This window comes from Limanda limanda, chromosome 11, assembly GCF_963576545.1.
Source record: "Limanda limanda chromosome 11, fLimLim1.1, whole genome shotgun sequence".
Lineage (NCBI taxonomy): Eukaryota > Metazoa > Chordata > Actinopteri > Pleuronectiformes > Pleuronectidae > Limanda > Limanda limanda.
This window is the reverse complement of record NC_083646.1, coordinates 5,609,890-5,627,395: the sequence shown is the minus strand read 5'-3', so window position 1 is coordinate 5,627,395 and position 17,506 is coordinate 5,609,890. Positions and strand designations below refer to the sequence as shown.

General features: G+C 46.8%; 1 protein-coding gene across 1 annotated transcript; it reads left to right on the top strand.

Moving 5' to 3' along the window:
• Positions 1–11,311: 11,311 nt before the first annotated feature.
• mex3a (mex-3 RNA binding family member A) lies at positions 11,312–16,306 on the top strand. Its single transcript, XM_061082036.1, has 2 exons — positions 11,312–11,804; positions 15,165–16,306. Exons 1-2 carry the CDS (start codon positions 11,312–11,314, stop codon positions 16,304–16,306), a joined length of 1,635 nt encoding a protein of 544 aa, XP_060938019.1.
• Positions 16,307–17,506: the final 1,200 nt, after the last annotated feature.

The window sequence follows — 17,506 nt, the reverse complement described above, 5'->3', positions numbered from 1 at the left end:
ACAAACTACCGCCGTCAGTTACTCAGAAACACGTTAACTGTTCTTCAACTTGAACCCGGATTTGCTTTGTATCTCCACATCTGCTCCAATTCTAAAAACAGTCGGGGTTATCTCTGTTGTTCAAGATACGATTGTTCACATATCTGCATTAATCATTCATAAAAGACTGTTATCGTATCTCTATCCAGTTCACAAGCGCCTGCTGCTTTGGAAACAGAAACACAGAAACAGATGCTGTTTTTTTGGAGTTTGTTTCTTTAGAGTTAAGCTAAGTATCAGTTTGATGAGCTGTGTATTTCTCTCCATGGGGGCAGTTCTGTGATGATCAAGCCAGAACAATCCCTAACTACTGTGGGTTTAGACTTGTTTCCTTCTGGATGTTGCAGCCGTCTCACCTTGTTGTCAGTGTCTCATCTTCTCTGTGTCAGTAAAGCAGAGACACAGAGGGACGCTGGGACGATACCTCATGTCTCACTGCTCTCAGGTCAGTTCTGAGGTACTGCTTTGACTCCACCGGGTTTTCCACACAACAGTCTCCAGAAAAGCAAACGCACACAGTGAAGCTCTGAGGTCACAAACTCGTGGTTGATTAGATAAGTCAGAGGAGAATGGTCATACTGGTTGGAGCTGGCTGAAAGGCTACGGTAACACAAATAAACAGTCTCTACAACTGTGGTGAACAGAAAAGCATCAGAAGAATGAAGGAAACATTGATGTTTGAGGCGGATCACAACAGAACATCGTGTCAGGGTCGGCGCCAAGAACCGAAATCTGAGGCCGGACCAACACTGGACAGCTGAAGACTGAGAAACACAACCTGCTCTGAAGAAAATCTTTTTTCTTTTGCTGAGTCAAGTTGTTGCTTTATCTCATTTTATTCCATTCATGTACTTCTCTTCACATGTTTTTATTGTACAGCGCTTTGGTCAACTGTGTGACAAGTGTTTTGAAAGGGGCTTTTTAAGTTAGGTTATTTTAAGTCATTTAAACCAATTTAATCTTCAGTCATAAAACTTAATTTATAAATGGCCGCACAATTTTCAAACTATAATGAAATCAAACTTCACAAGGTCTTTGAAATGAATGAAATTATAATGCTCTGAAGATCTGTGTGTACTAATAAAAAACAATCATACATTGTCTGTAATCTTTCCCCTCAGTTCTACTTAACTGAAGGTATTTTTAATCTGGTTTTATTCTCTGTATATATGTATTTTAAATTTGTTGTGTGATAATATGCAGTTTTACAGTTTTCATTCTACATTATACTTCACATTTTGTACTACTCATGAATGTTGCTGCAGCGCTATGCGCTTCTCTGGCGCCCCCTGTCTTTCCCTTACTGTTCTGTTTGACTGCACACACACACACACAACAGTACAAATTCACACATACACATTATCACACACAGACACACACACACACACAATATTGAGTCATTCACAAGTAGGCTGCAGTAGAAGCTGCGAAGCGCCATCCGCTGGCTGACACACTGAATGAAAACAGATCTGTGAACATGGGTCACAGGGTTCAAGAGCTGCTGCTGCAACACCCTGCATGGCTGTCTGTGTGCATGTCTGTGTGTGTGCATGTCTGTCTGTGTGCATGTCTGTCTGCATGTCTGTCTGTCTGCATGTCTGTGTGTGTGCATGTCTGTCTGTGTGCATGTCTGTCTGCATGTCTGTCTGTCTGCATGTCTGTCTGTGTGCATGTCTGTCTGTGTGCATGTCTGTCTGTTTGCATGTTTGTCTGCATGTCTGTCTGTCTGCATGCATGTCTGTGTGCATGTCTATCTGTCTGCATGTCTGTCTGTCTGCACGTCTGTCTGTCTGCATGTCTGTCTGTCTGCATGGCTGTGTGCATGGCTGTGTGCATGTCTGTCTGTCTGTGTGCATGTCTGTGTGCATGTCTGTGTGCATGTCTGTGTGCATGTCTGTGTGCATGTCTGTCTGTCTGCATGTCTGTCTTTCTGCATGTCTGTCTGTCTGCATGTCTGTCTTTCTGCATGTCTGTCTGTCTGCATGTCTGTCTGTCTGCATGTCAGTGTGCATGTCTGTCTGTGTGCATGTCTGTCTGTGTGCATGTCTGTCTGTCTGCATCTCTGTCTGTCTGCATGTCTGTCTTTCTGCATGTCTGTCTGTCTGCATGTCTGTCTGTCTGCATGTCAGTGTGCATGTCTGTCTGTGTGCATGTCTGTCTGTGTGCATGTCTGTCTGTCTGCATGTCTGTCTGTCTGCATGTCTGTCTGTCTGCATGTCAGTGTGCATGTCTGTCTGTGTGCATGTCTGTCTGTGTGCATGTCTGTCTGCCTGTATTTCTGTGTGCATGTATGTCTGTATGTGTATGTCTGCATGTATGTCTCAGTCTGTCTGTCTCAATGTCTGTCTGTCTGTGTGCGTGTCTGTCCGTCTGTACGTCTACGTCTGTCTGTACGTCTGTCTGTCTGTCAGTCTGTCTGTCTGTATATCTGTCTGTCTGTTTGTCTGTAGAACCATTCATCAGATTAAATCCTGGTCTCACCTCGTGTCTCCAGAGAAGTTGCAGTTGTCCCAGCATGTCTCCTCTGGTCCTCATGTCTCCTCTGGTCCTCTCCAACCTGCGTCTCCACTCGGACTCGATCTCAACCCACCGCCTCAGTTTCTCCTGAAATAAACCGAGGAGACAGGAAGTCCAGTGTCTGTCCTCAGCAGCCACCTGTGAATCAATGCACCTGATTGCACTGCTGCTCTCCGCCAATTACAACTGTGCAGCCTGTGGGCGCCACCTGGCGGCCGTAATTAACCGGCCAGCCTCCTAATGTGTTTCTTGATAGTGAAGCAGGAGAAGTTTGAAGAAAGTATGTCAAATATATCAGGAGTAAATCATCTGAAGACTATTAAAAAGACTCAATACACATCCTGACAAGAGGTGGGATGTAACTAAGTATTTTTACTCAAGTATATACGTGTATATTTGCATTTCAGGGGCCAGATTATTTTTATTCCATTCCATTAATCTGGCAGTTATAGTTGCTTTACAAATTAAGATTTTCCAATAAAAATACACAATATGATTTTTCCTTATTAACACTAATACATTAGGTTAAATGTATCTTTACTTCAACCACTTTCCTCAGTTGAACTTTTACTTTTAGAGTAAAAGTAGGTAAATACATGTATTTATTTAAATTCCAATCACATATACATATCACATGTACATATATATAAGAATGTGTATTTTATATTTCTAGGTATTTGCTCTTGTTTGCTTTCTCTGTTTGTCTTTGAGCCTTGTTAAAAGCTCTATATGACTAAATAAAAGTATTTCACAAGAAAAATAATCAAATAAAAACCAAAATGTCTCTCAGTAGAGAACATACTGTCCTCTTAAATTCAATCAAGCTGCACCAAATAATCTGGATCCACATCCAACTTGAATCGGTTCTTTCTGGTCCCGTATCACATCCTTCATCTGAGTTTCCTAGAAATGCCTGAGTTGTTTTTAGTAATCTTTCTTACAAACAATCAAAGAGTCAATTAAAACACATCGGTTTGCATGATATGTTTATCAGTTGTACTGGTTGTTCAGTTTTATCAGATAAAGTTCTCAATACAACTTTTCCCACAATATTAAAGTGAACCTAAGGCACTGGTATCTGGTAATTGTTACTGCCATTCTTCTACATTAAGTTATATATCCAGGGAAGTATTTTTAGATTGTGGTATTTCGACTTTTACTTGGTTGAAGGAATCCTGTTACTTCCTCCACCACTGGATTCCCATTTCATCTTCTTGCCTCAGAAAAGTGTTGTTATTTCACACCACAGTTCAGATACCTGTTATCTCCACTGTTATCAATCCACTTGTCTGTCAGTCGCAGGAGATGAATGCAATAACTCAGGTATTCATTTCACTGGGGAGCCTCCCCGGAGAGTCCTCGGGGGTCCCGTGACTCCACGGACCCCACGTTGTCAGTGATTGATACACTGACCTGAGCTGCGTTTCACATGAATTGATAATTTAATTAAACAGGCAGCCAGGGAGCGTCATATACAACTATTCCTCAAGGCGACGATAGCAGCACGACTGCCACTATCAAGCAGTGCAGATGGCCCAGAAGAATGGTTTAATTCCCTGTGATCCCAAACTCATTCTATACACAAACAAAAGCACAAATTAAAAACAACTGTAGGGATGCTGGAGATATTTTACAGAGGGGGGAAAACATTATGTAACGGCTGAACATGACTTTTACATGTTCCTCAGCAGTAAATGGTTTGTTTGCATTCACGCTGTCGGTCTTCAGGAGGCGTCACACCTGGAATCGGCCCTGCTTGTTGTTCTGGGGCTGATTCTTTACCTTCAGGGCAGAACAGCTGCAGGACTGTTTGTCATCTGTGACTCTGAAATGACTGAAAAAACCCCGAAGGACAAAGATGTGCACATTTGATGATTTGACGCAAATGTGTAGCCTTTAAAATTTCCCATGAGGAAGATCCAACCCATGAAAACAATCCTCAGAACCAGAATTTAGCTTTCAGGACACGTTCATCAACTAAATAGATCCAAACTGTAAACATGTTATATTGTGGTGCTAAAAAACAAAGGGATCTACAGAGAGAAATACTTTAAACCACATCATTCAACACTTCGCTTTAGATAGAAGTACAAAAAAGTACTTTTCAAATTTACATTTTTAAATGAATTTTATTCCATCAAGGCCATTTCATTTTCCCATGACAACCCACAGAGAACTGTTCTTCAGGCAGCTGTGTGTACGTTTAAATTAAAAACAAATGAAAAATACAACACTTGTGTCCAGATTTCATTTTCCATTTCATAGCCTGTACTCTGTTTTTTTATGTTTCATGCAGAAGTTAAAGCAGAATTGAAATATTTTATAAAAAGTAAAGGTAGAAATAACACAAAGTTAAAGTCTTTTATCCTATTTAAAGTTTTATTTACAGAATATTAGCAGCAAATAGTACTTGAATAACCAAAATTAAAGAATTATGCAGAAAGCCCCTTCCAAAGTGTTATATTAATATAATATAATATATGGTTGTATTGCCTTTAACGTTGTAGCTGGTAAACTACTTTATCAGTTTTGTCGTTAAGTCATAAACATGCATCTTATACAGGTATTTATATACGTGTGAAATAAATGAATCAGAGTAGATCTTCTTTCCCTGTGACATTAAGTGGAGGAGAAATAACTTAAAAGCATTACAGAGGTAGTCAAGGAAGGATAGCACGGATCCTTCCAACAAGAACTGTGGTGCAGTACTTGAATAATTACTGTCCACCAGTGGCTTTAAGCAGCATGTTAATGTTAATACTCAAGTAATAATGTGAAAAAAATATATACTTATGGTTTAAATAAATACAGTATTTGCATTGATGTACTTGAATACCTCCCATCCCAGATGAATCATGCCTAGAAATTACATTAATGGTTTTAGAGCCGATTATTTTTTATTCTTGTGTGAGTTTTTCTTTGATCCTGGTGCAGATTTCTTTTGTCTTTCATTGTGTATACAGTAAAAATCAATATGTGAAGCAGCTGACATTGTCTCCAAGACGATCAACGAAATGAGAAACGGGCGCAGAGGGAAAAAAAAAAGCCCCCCCACCAAGGATTCAAAGCTCTGTGTGACGCGTGCGTGTGAGATCACCACAATACGGGAAGCAAGTGGTGAGGTGAGCCTTACTCATCACTAGGCGTGTCACTCGCTGTACAGCATCAATGTGATTAGAGACAGACAGGCGGGGGATGGGGGGTGGAAAGAGGGAACGTGAGTGAGAGCGAGAGAGAGAGAGAGAGAGAGAGAGAGCGATGACCTAATACCCGTAAAAAGCAATGAAGTCATACAACCTGACTCATATTCCCAGCTGACAGCAGCAGCTCTCCCAATCACAACATCCCATTGCCTTTGTGTGTTTGTGTGTGTGTGTGGGTGTGTGTGTGTGTGTGTGTGTGTGTGTGTGTCAGAAGGTGTGAGAGCATCACAGCAGGTGAGGAACGACTGCACTCACCCGATCATTCAACAAACTGTCATGCACCGAGATTAAAGATGAAAAGGAAAGAGCTGAAACAATGATCGATCAGAAACTACATATTTTTTTAATCATCAGTTGTTCATTTATCAATCAAATTTCTCAGCTCCTCTGATTTCAGCTTCAGAGCTTGAGAGGAATTCTTGTTTTTTGGGGCAAAACAAGCAATTTGAACTTGGAATTACAATTTTTTCTCCTTGTTCTTTACACTTATAGGATAACAAATGATTGACCAGGTGTTGTGTTGTGACCCTACACACAGCTGAGGTTATGGATAATAAAATCACTTTTCTCTCTCTCCCTCAGATAAAACAGTAGTTTTGTACCTCTGCCACAGAGGTTGTGTTTTTGACCCCTCTCTAGTTGGTTGATTTGTTTGACGTCAGCATGATTACTCAAAAACTACAAACAGATTTCCATGAAACTTGGTGAAGGGATGTGACATAAACACAGAAAGAAGACATTACATTTTGACACAGATCTGAACAAAGGGGCAGATCCAGGAACTGCAGTTACATTTGCGATTTTAGACATTTTCACCAATTTCCCAGGGAATAATTCATGGATTAGGATGATCGATTTCAGGCATATTTAGGGAACTGATATCTATGAGTGTGTGAAATTTGGGGCAAATCCAAATAAAAATCCAAATCTAGTGGATCTCACTGATCAAATCTCTAAAAATCGTGAAAGATAAAGAAGCAAATCATTTAAATATTACTCCGATGTGGCCTGAAACTCCACATTTGAAACAAATTACATACAAATGAGACCACGTGATTTTAGCTTTGTAAGAAACAACCAGCAGTAAATCATATCTGTCCAGGGCCCACATGTCAAGTCCCGAACTAGATTATTCAAAGAAAGGCTCCATTAAACTCTGGGAGAAGAGCACATCAGCTCAGTTTCAGCTTTTATTTATAAGAATGAAGCGCGGTGGATTTATCTGTGTTGACTTATCCTGAAGATGTAAGAGTTTGTAAAGAAACCGACTTTCTTGTGTGATGGATAAACCTGCAGAATTAAACCTAAACAAGCAGTTCATCACACATGAAGTTAAAAGAACATTTACTTTGAGAATGATGAGGAACTTATTTCATACGTGTGTCCATCACCGCGGCCTCCAACTCTCCTTTGAATACAGATAGAAGATATTCCAACTGTGACGAAAAACATATATACTTAAATATGACATAACTGCAAAAAAATAAATTACAGGCAGGAAAACCCCAGACACACAAAGTGGTCTCTGCGTGTTGTGGCTCATCTGCTCAGCTGATCGACTTCAGGGCGCTCGTCAGCTCCAGCTTCTGAGCACAAGATGTGGTATCATTTGCATGAGGTCTTACATCATCCCTGAGAGCCCGCTCACTATGGCATCAGCACGTGGTGCTTAGCCAACACGTCCCTTTGTGCTGGAGGAGCCTCATTCAGCGGCAGAGGGGCACCAGGACAAGTCTTGAAAGGGACATCTGGCCGCGGACGTCCTTTAGGGATTCTCCAACTTGTCTTTACAGACTATTAAGCCTGTCCTCTTTGAGAAACAGACACAGTCCGTATAGGGGTAAGCAATATTTGCATGGACTCCTGGACAAAGAGGTTGTGGGTGTGTGTGTGTGTGTGTCTCAGCAGAGCAGTTACACACAACAACAGCACCTCCCCAAAGATGCCAGTCAGCCTTTCTTTCATCAAGGGGGTAAAAAAAAGAGAAACAGCACCAGTGTGACGAACAGATGGTCAAGATCATTGAGTTTTTTATGTGCAAGTAACATGACCTCAGCACTCTGAGCTGCACAAGCATCCCGTAGCTAACACACACACACACACACACACACACACACACACACACACACACACACACACACATGCACACACACGAAAACAAGTGTACAAATGACAGTCGCTGCCTGCAGCTACTGGCAGTGAGGTCGGAGGGAAAAGCAGAGCTGCTGTGGAGCGTTCAGATCCAGAGAAGGTTTAGTTCAGGGTCACAGAGGTCATGTGGCACCGCCGCATCGCCACCAATCAGGCCTCCAACAAGGCGTCGCCAAATTCACAAATCCAGGCACAGAGGGGTGTGTCATGTGTGAAGAGGGAAACTCGAGCCCGGATCTATGCTTTGTATCGATCGTGGCTCGGGACCCCCAGCGGACCCTTTCTAATGGAGCCAGACGACCTCCTGGACACACACCCGCTGCACCGCAGGGAGTCTGGTCCTCGCGTGGTTCTCCTCCACGGCCTCGCCCCCCCCCTCCTTCCATCCTCTGGCCTCTCCACTGGGTGGGGACGACGGGATTGGGGGCAGACCCCCCGGGCCCACCCTCTGGTCCTTCACACATCACGCTATTCTGCTCTCCTCCTCCTCCTGCTGCTGCTGCTGCTGCTGTGTTCTGACTTTATTTTATCCACGTTGTTCGGATGGGCTGGGGGGGTGGGGGGGTGTTTTAATCCTGGACTCAAACCAGGAGTCTCCTGCGAGTTCTCATCGGCCGCACGCCCTTGGAGAATGAACCCGGTCCTGATTGGCACCAGGAGAGCGCGTCTAGACTGTGATTACACAAACATGCAAATACACCTGCTCCGTCTTCCTGCTACTATCTTATCACGACAATTATCTGGTACCTACTCTCAGTGGCTGCAGTTTGGGAAATTTGTGATTATATTGTTGCTCCTTTCTGTGTTATTAAAAGGCAGAGGGTGTTCTCACAGGAGAGGCGATAATATTCATCCTGGATCTGCTCAGTCTGTCACAGAACCCTGAATGGAAGACGGCTTTGTGTTTCTGTCAGGTTTGGGATAATAAAAACACTTTTCTCTCTCTCTCTCCCTCAGATACAAGAATAGTTGTGTACCTCTGCCTCAGAGGTTGTGTTTTTGACCCCTGTCCGTTAGTTGGTTGATTTGTTTGACGTCAGTAGGATTATCCAAAAACTACAAAACAGATTTCCATGAAACTTGGTGAAGGGATGTGACATTAACACAAAAAGAAGACATTACATTTTAGCATAGATCTGAACAAAGGGGCAGATCCAGGAACTACAGTTACTTTCTTTAACATTTGCGATTTTAGACATTTTCACCAATTTCCCAGGAAATAATGTCAAATACACCTGCTCTGTCTTCCTGCTACTACTTTATCACGACAATTATATTGTTTTCTACTCTCAGTGGCTGCTGTTTGGGAAATTTGTGATTATATTGTTGCTCCTTTCTATGTGTTATTAAAAGGCAGAGGGTGTTCTCACAGGAGAGGCGATAATATTCATCCTGGATCTGCTCAGTCTGTCACAGAACCCTGAATGGAAGACGGCTTTGTGTTTCTGTCAGAACAGTTACAGTGTGAGGTAAAGAACACACATGATGGGTGGGGGAGGGGGGGGATAGTCAATTTTTTGGAACGGGGGGGGGGTTAAAAAGCACAAACGATCCACAGAGTGAATTCAACACCTCCCCCGGGAACAGGAACACACACAGGCTGACTGGTTTCACCCAGATTTAATTTAACAGCAATTTATGTAGAAAAACAGTAAAAGTTCGGTGTTTCCCTCGAACACGTGTGTGTGTCTGTGTGTGTCTGTGTCTGTGTGTGTGTGAAGAGATGTGTACTTTGGAGATCTGATATTTTTCCCCCCCAGAGTTTGCCTTGTCATTCAGGTGCATGGCCTTATGCAACACACACCCCTCACTGTACATCCCAGCATGCATAGGGGCAGATGGGACCAGCAGGATGAGACTCTGAGCTGGAGAAAAATACACCAGCTCCAAAGCTTCATTTATGACTCAGTAATAACAATAATGCACAACTCAGACTCGAGGCTAATATAATTATGGCAAATCTGATTTTATTTTTTTTGTTTTTGTTTTAATTTGTTGACAATCCATGTAAGATTTGTTAATGGGGATTAAATTGAAGTTGGAGACACTTTGTTGTGTGCAGCCTTTTCAAATCAAAACAAGGAGAGGAGAGGAGAAGCTGAGTGGAGGTGGAGACCTGTGGTGCTTCGTGTTATTTAACTCATGTTATTTATTTAACTCGGGTTATTTATTCAACTCGGGTTATTTTTCTACAACTGCAGCCCGGGTCTTTGTGCCGGAGCACGACCACGCTGCCGTCAGGCGGGGCTTGTGTCGAGGACATCTTGGGGAGTCTGTGCGCGAATCGAACGGTTCTTTGTTCACCGGAGCTGCTGCAAAATCTTTCTCTTTTTTTTTTTTATCCTTTAAAAGCAGAGGGGTGGTGGGGGGGGGGGAAATGTGCGAGGGGCTTTTCTGAAGTCCCCCCCCCCCCGGCTGCATAGGGTCTGCAACGACTGTCTGACAACTCCCTTTCTCCTCCTCGTATACACCCCCCCCCCCCCTCCTCCTCCCTCACCCCAGACGCCCCCCCCCTCTCCCTCCTATACATAACATCCTCATGCGCAGCAGCGGCGCCAGGAACAGCAGCGCGGTGACCTGCCGCAAAGCACGGCTGCTCCATGAGGTGGGCGGACCCCCTCCTCTCCTCTCTCACTTCAAAATAACACAAAAAAAAAAATGTCCCTAAAAACTCTTTCTTTCTTTCTTTCTTTGCTCCCACGTTTTCATCTCATGTCCGATCATCCCTTGTTTCGATCCCCCCCCACTCCACCAAGACCACCACACACCCCTCCGCCCCCCCCACCACCACCACGCGGGCTTTGTGTCCCGATGCAGCAGCAGCTCCATGACCACGTGGTCCACCTTTTTCTACTGATATGCGATGTGTGTTTACATCCGCTTACATAAGTTCCGTTACACCCGGTGTGGGGGGAGAGTGGGGTGGGGGGGGCTCCACTGCAGTTCCCCGGGTTAGAGGAGGGAGGTGAAGCCGGAGTGAGGTGCAGGAGCCCGGGCGAGGAGGAGCTGGATCCACGGGCTCGGGGAACCGGAGCCGGAGTGTGGTGGTGGTGGTGCACCGGGAGGGAGGAGGAGGAGGAGGAGGAGTGGTGTCTGGGAGGAGGAGGAGGAGGAGGAAGAGGAGGAGGGGGGGGTCGGAGTGAACCAGACTGGGTGGAGCAACCCCATCGCCCAGCCCCATCTCCCGGTGCAGACGGCCTTGTGTGTCCCGGTCGCTCCCGGAGCCGAGCAGGGGCGGAGAGAGAAGGGGGCCGGGCAGTGGGCGGGACTAGCGCAAAGAGGGGGGAATAGCAAGGAGGGAGGGAGGAGGGAGTGAGTGGGGGGGGGCGGCACGGGAGCTCTCCTGCTTCTCCAGTCTCTCTCTCTCCCCTGTCTTTGTCTCACACACTCTTTTGTTAGCCATGCCTAGCCTGCTGGTTCTAGCAGGGATCATGGAGAAAAACGGGGGCTACGGCGCGGATCTGGCCGGCTCCGGGTTCGGCAGCGAGGGTCTGCTGGTCCCCCCGGACGAGGACGAGGACGAGAACCGAGCCCTGCGGGTCGCCCTGGGCCAGCTGTCCCTGCTCGGGCTCGGGGGGGAGGGCGAGGACGGCGGCGGCTCTGGCGGCGGCGGAGCTCCGAGCACCGGAGGAGGAGGAGGAGGAGGAGGAGGAGTGCAGGACCGGAGCAACAACAACAACAACCACCACAACCACAACCACCACCACTCGGGGGGCGGCGGCGGGCTCGGGGTGGGGGGCGACCCCACCGCGGCCATCCTGCAAGGGAAGAGCAAGTTGTGTTCCCTGTACGAGACCGGCAGCGAGGGGGGGGGCAAGGGCCGGGGCTGCAACATCACCGAGTGTGTGCCCGTCCCCAGCTCCGAGCATGTGGCCGAGATAGTGGGACGACAAGGTACCGCTTCCTCCTTCTCTCTCTCCCTCTCTCTCCTTCTCTCCCTCTCTCTCTCCTTCTCTCCCTGTCTCTCTCTCTCTCGCTCCCGCACAACTCTTGCGTGTTTCTCCTGTGCGCTTTGTGTGTGTCTCCTCTCACTGTTACCTGGTTTTATTTGACAAAGAAAAGGGAGTGGTGTGTGTGTGTGTGTGTGTGTGTGTGTGTGTGTGTGTGTGTGTGTGTGTTTTGTGCTCCCCGGAGGCATCAGACTCTCCCACTTTTTTCTCCTCCTGCCACAACCCCGCAAGTTCCTCCTCCACTCACCGTTACACTCCCTGCAACACAAGTCCCGCAATAATTATTATTATTATGATTTTTTTATTGTTCTGCTTTCGAGTGAATTGCATGCAGGAGTGGGGGGGTGTGGAAGGCATTGGGAGAGACCCCCAGCTCCCTCCTGGTTCCACCTCCACTCGCTTCCTTTGTCGTCTGAGACGCGCCAGACTGTTTCAAACGAGGCAGCGTGAGTCTGCTGCTGAGGACAGGAATGTGTGTGTGTGTGTGTCTCACTCCGCATCGATCGCAGGGACAATAACACAAAGGGGACGAGGAGATGGGAGATGTTGTGTTGTGTTGTGTGTCCGGCTGGTTGTTGCTGTTGCGCACTGCCCCGGGGACACGATGGGGACAATGGAGCCCGCGTGGTCCCCCCCCCTCTTGTTTGTGTGTCCTCATCAGGTTTGTGTGTCCTGATGATGCGAGTTGGAAAGTTCAATTCCTACACACACACGTTGAGTCTTCTTCTCTCGTTTCCCTTTCGCACCCTTTTTTTTTAGATGTGTTTTTTTTTTTGTGTGTGTGTTTTTTTTACCCGAACAAAGAGCTTGAAGTTGAATGACAGCAGCTGTCAAACAAAGGTGTGAGATCCGGGGGGGGGGCTGCTGAGGGGAGGGGCACACGGTGATGGTCTTACAGGGGGGGGTGACTCAGCGAGAAGTTGCACCAGGAAGGTGGGAATCCTGTTTTTTTTAATTTAAATAACAATCAAAAATATATTCTGCTTATGCACGTTCGCAGAGAGGAGGATTTTTTAAACCAAGTTTCAGTATTTCCCAGCTGAGAAGGAGCTGGAGTTTTTTTTTGTTGTTGTCTTCTTCTCCTTTTTCTTTGTGAGTCTCTGGCTGCTGCGCCCCTTTGTGAGCAGATGTGATGAACCCATGGGTGAGAGAGGAGCAGAGAGGAGGAGAGAGGAGCAGAGAGGAGGAGAGAGGAGCCCGGGCCGGGGAGGGAAGGGCAGTGTGTGTAGCATCTGAGAAGCTGAATGGGAGTCACGCCTTGGAGCTCAGCACAAGGGGGGCTCCTCCTCATGAGCCCCACTTCACTGCACACTCTCAATACCACATGGCTGCCTGTCAGGAGAGAGAGAGAGAGAGAGAGAGGGAGGGAGGGAGACACAAAGACTGCAGGGCGGCCGAGGTACCAGCAGCAAATCCTGATTTATCATCGCCCACAAAAAACAAACAAGTCTTCGAATAATGTCACCGGGGCTTCGGGAAAGAGCTGAGCCGGCTCCTTTCACACCGATACTCTGGAAGTGTGGATTTTAGTTTGTTCCATTAATTTCCTCTTTGTCCCCCCCCCCCATCGTCGGCTCCGGTTCTTCACTCTGAAGTTTTAAGTTTTTGAATTTTAATGGGGTAACCGAAGACAGCCGGAGCCCGAGGGTGGATCCGGTGAGAGGGCCCTTTTTTTTTTTAAATTTTGTTGCCTTGACGGAGGAGAAGTGCTGATTTGGTGGGATTTGAGATGAGCTTCTTTTTTTGATTCGAGCCCCCTTCATTAGTTAGCACTACATGACACGCCCCCTTCCTCTCAGCGCCCGTCTGGTGGATCTGGTAAACGGAGCATCCTGTCCCGGGGATGATTGTTTCCTCCTGTCAGAGTCAAAAGCATTGATTCCTGAGGATGCTCTGGTGTCTTCCTCTGGAGCTCTTCAGGTCAAGGGGGGGCGGCTTTGTTTTCAATCACAGGCACCTGGGAAACAAACCTGCCTCCAGTGACCTCACTTCCTGGTTGCAATTAACTCATCTTTGTTTACAGATTAACCATTTAATTGAGGTATTAATTTCGGTTACAACACAAGTCCAAAACATGATTTTGGTGCAGTTTGCTCTGTGATCTCCTGTGGCAGGAGCAGGTCCATTAGCCCCTAATATCAGCCGATGGCCACAAAGGGCATTTTCAGATTTTGAGCATGAGCAGTAATAACCCTTCAGAGAATCACTATCCCTCCGTTTGCGCCGCTGGTCCCGGAGAAGAAAGTGTTCCTGAGCAAAGTGGGCCCCATTTAGCAGCATTAGAGAGACATTTGTCATCAACCTAAGGTGTCTTTAAACCTTTTGATACCAGCCGGCTGTGATCTTCAGATCCGTAACGCCGTGGAGGTGCTGTGTGTGATCCAGAGTCTGGTCGCATTAGTTCACAAAATAGACGCCTGATGGTTCCTACTCGCACAATAGAGGGTCGCACTCGTCTCTTTAGGACACAGCGGAGGCGAGACATCCACCTCGGCAACACTTTGTCTCAGTGAAGAGGCTTCCTGGGTTTCTGACCCACGTGTGTTGCTTGATGTTTTCCACACAGCGACAAACATCACTGTAGTTTCTGTGTCTTTTCTCACCGGGTTCTCCTCGACCTCCAGCGTGGTCGCTAATCCTCCTAAATAATCACTGATTCACTGTACATCACTGTCCTGTCCCATCTGGTAATTTGTCACCAAATAACATTAACCTTCCCTCTCTCCACATGAAGCCTTTGCTCTAAAAGCACTTAACAGAGTAAACCATTACCCTCTGATCAGAAAACAGGGCAGATGTGGTTATACGATAAACGGCTGGAAGAGGAACACTGTGAATGTGGGTTGACTATTGTCTCGTGTCGGTTCAAGGAGAGGTCAGAGGTCAGAAAGTGATTTCCAGCCGACTGCAAATATACTGCAACCGCCGCAGCTCTCGCAAACCCTTCAAACCTCTTATGTCTATGCCGAGCAATAATTCTGCAGCAACCACCTGTTCGTAAGTTGTGTCTGATTTAGAGCAAATAAATAAGTACACTCTGTAAGTACAGTAAAGCTTAGGTGCTGGAAAAGTCATATATCAAGGTAATTACTCTTTGGCTGTAAAAATCTGCAGCACATTAAGTTAAACTGGTGACGGAATTTACACCCAACAAAGGAGAGTAGAGGATTTCTGTAAACTCAGGTTGAGAGCAAATGTTTGTGTTGTGTTCTCACTTGCAACCCTTTGACCTGGATTGTGAGTCACAGGACTGAACGGATGTATCGTATTTACTGATTTTCTGAATGTGTCTTGGTGTCTGCAGGTTGCAAGATCAAAGCCCTGAGGGCCAAGACCAACACCTATATCAAAACCCCGGTGAGAGGAGAGGAGCCCGTGTTCCTGATCACCGGCCGGAAGGAGGACGTTGCACTGGCCCGCCGCGAGATCATCTCGGCTGCAGAGCACTTCTCCATGCTCCGGGCGTCCCGCAACAAGCTGGGCGTGTCCTTCAGCGGCTCCCCGCCCACACCGCTGCCCGGTCAGACCACCATTCAGGTGAGAGTGCCATACCGTGTCGTGGGGCTGGTCGTGGGGCCTAAAGGCTCCACCATCAAGCGCATCCAGCAGCAAACCTGCACGTACATCGTCACTCCCAGTCGAGACCGAGACCCCGTCTTTGAGATCACGGGGTCGCCAAGCAACGCCGAGCGCGCCCGCGAGGAGATCGAAGCACACATCGCCTTCCGGACAGGAGGCCTGCACGACCACAATAATGAGAATGACTGTATGGGGCCGAACGGCGGGAGCAGCCCGGCGGGCAGCAGCGGCGGTCTGGAGAGCCGGCTGCAGCAGGTGTGGGGGCTGCAGGGGGGCCAGCGCAAGCCGCTCACCAGCAGCTACCGCCAGAACTTCTCCGATGCCATGGTGGGAGGGGGAGGGGGGGGCGAGGGAGTGGGAATCTACAGCAAGAGCAACTTCTCCAGCTCCGGAGAAAAGAACTGCTCTTACTTTGGGTCGGAGGGGACCCAGAGCTGGGGCGACCCGGACTACCCCAAGCAGGTGGCCTTCTACGCCCAGCAGCGCTCCAAGAGCTTCGGCGGCCTCCCGCTGCCGCTGACCAGACTCTCCCCGGGCCTGTCCGACTCCTGCGGAGGCACCAACAACTCCTCAGTCACCAGCATCGTGCCCGTGTCCGGCTCGCCTCACGCCCAGGCCCGCCGCGCCCACAGCGAGCCCACCTCAGCCGGCGAGGGGTTCCCCGGCCGCCTGCCGGTGCCGGACTCGCCGCCGGCCATGCAGCGGGAGTGCATGACCTGCTTCGAGAGCAAAGTGACGGCGGCCTTGGTGCCGTGTGGCCACAACCTCTTCTGCATGGAGTGCGCCATCCGGATCTGTGAGCTCAACCACCCGGAGTGCCCAGTGTGCCACACCCAGGTCACACAGGCCATCCGAATATTCTCTTAAGGAACCACATCAGTTTTTATCATTAGTTTTGTCAGTGTTTGTTCAATAATAATTTGCTGTTATTATGATTATTATTATAATACACACTTTTGTTTTTTTCAGAAAATTTAAAAACAATCAAGCAGATATTTTAGAAGGCACTGCTTGCTTTACTAAAAAGTATAAGAAATATTTTTAAGTTTTTCTTTTATATATATATATGCATATATATTTTATAAAAGTTTTGTTTATAAGAGAAGTATAGTACCCTGCATTTTCAGTTTTTTGACTGCTGCTGTTTTTCATTCATGGATCACAGAGTAGGCAGAGGTAGTAATGTGAACATTTTATTATTCAAATTTTTATTTTATCATGAAGTGGGTTTATACTGAAGAAAGAAGATGATTGTTTAGGTACCCAATCTGCACCCGACTGACCTAGAAAGTCAATGTTGTTATTAGAAGGGAAACAAATAGAATTTTCATTGCACCTTACAATCATCTGGGTCTAAAATAGGATTGTCAATCATACCTTGAAATTTCAGAAGCTGATGTGAAGGTGAATTCAGCTTGTCCCCCCTTTGACTGTGATTGTGGTTTGATAGAATTGGTCCTAAACATTCATTTCAACAGAATGAAAAATGTGAAATTAATTGGTTCTTGTCAAAGCTTTGTAGGAAAAACAAAAACCGCCCCTTATACCGTTTACAGTCTTATACGCCAGATTAATGCTTAAAAAAAAAAGAGATGGGACGTCACATCATTTATTTAGAGTAATAAGTTACATTTTATGGTTCATGATTATTCAGAGGTTTGAAAGGCGATCAGTGAGAATTGTTTTCCAGCAGCCATTGATTCCACGTTGGTCGCTGCAGTTTGTTGAGACGACTCGGTGCTGCCGGCTCCTCGTGGCTCTGGAGAAGCATGTGGTCCCTCGGTTTGGCTTAAAGCACTGATTTAATTTGTGAGGCCGAAAGCCTTGGAATCCATCCAGTTGGCTGCTTCTCGACATCTGTCTCCCCGATGGACTTGTTTCAAAGCCACCTTAACCGCCGCTTTATTGTCTTGTGTGGTCATTTGGCCGCAGCCGCCGAGCGATACAGGACAGAGCTCCGAGGCGTGCGCCGGGCGTGAGGACGAGAACCAGCACCGGGACAGAAGCTGAGCTAAAGTGTAAAAAATGTTTTCCTGAATCAGCAGCAGCAGACTCAGATCCAAACAG

Bases quoted from the DNA above. Each gene is read 5' to 3' on its own strand.
- mex3a (XM_061082036.1), top strand. From the start codon at position 11,312: ATGCCTAGCCTGCTGGTTCTAGCAGGGATCATGGAGAAAAACGGGGGC. The intron at 11,805-15,164 runs GTACCGCTTCCT...TGGTGTCTGCAG, and splicing joins CGAGATAGTGGGACGACAAG to GTTGCAAGATCAAAGCCCTG.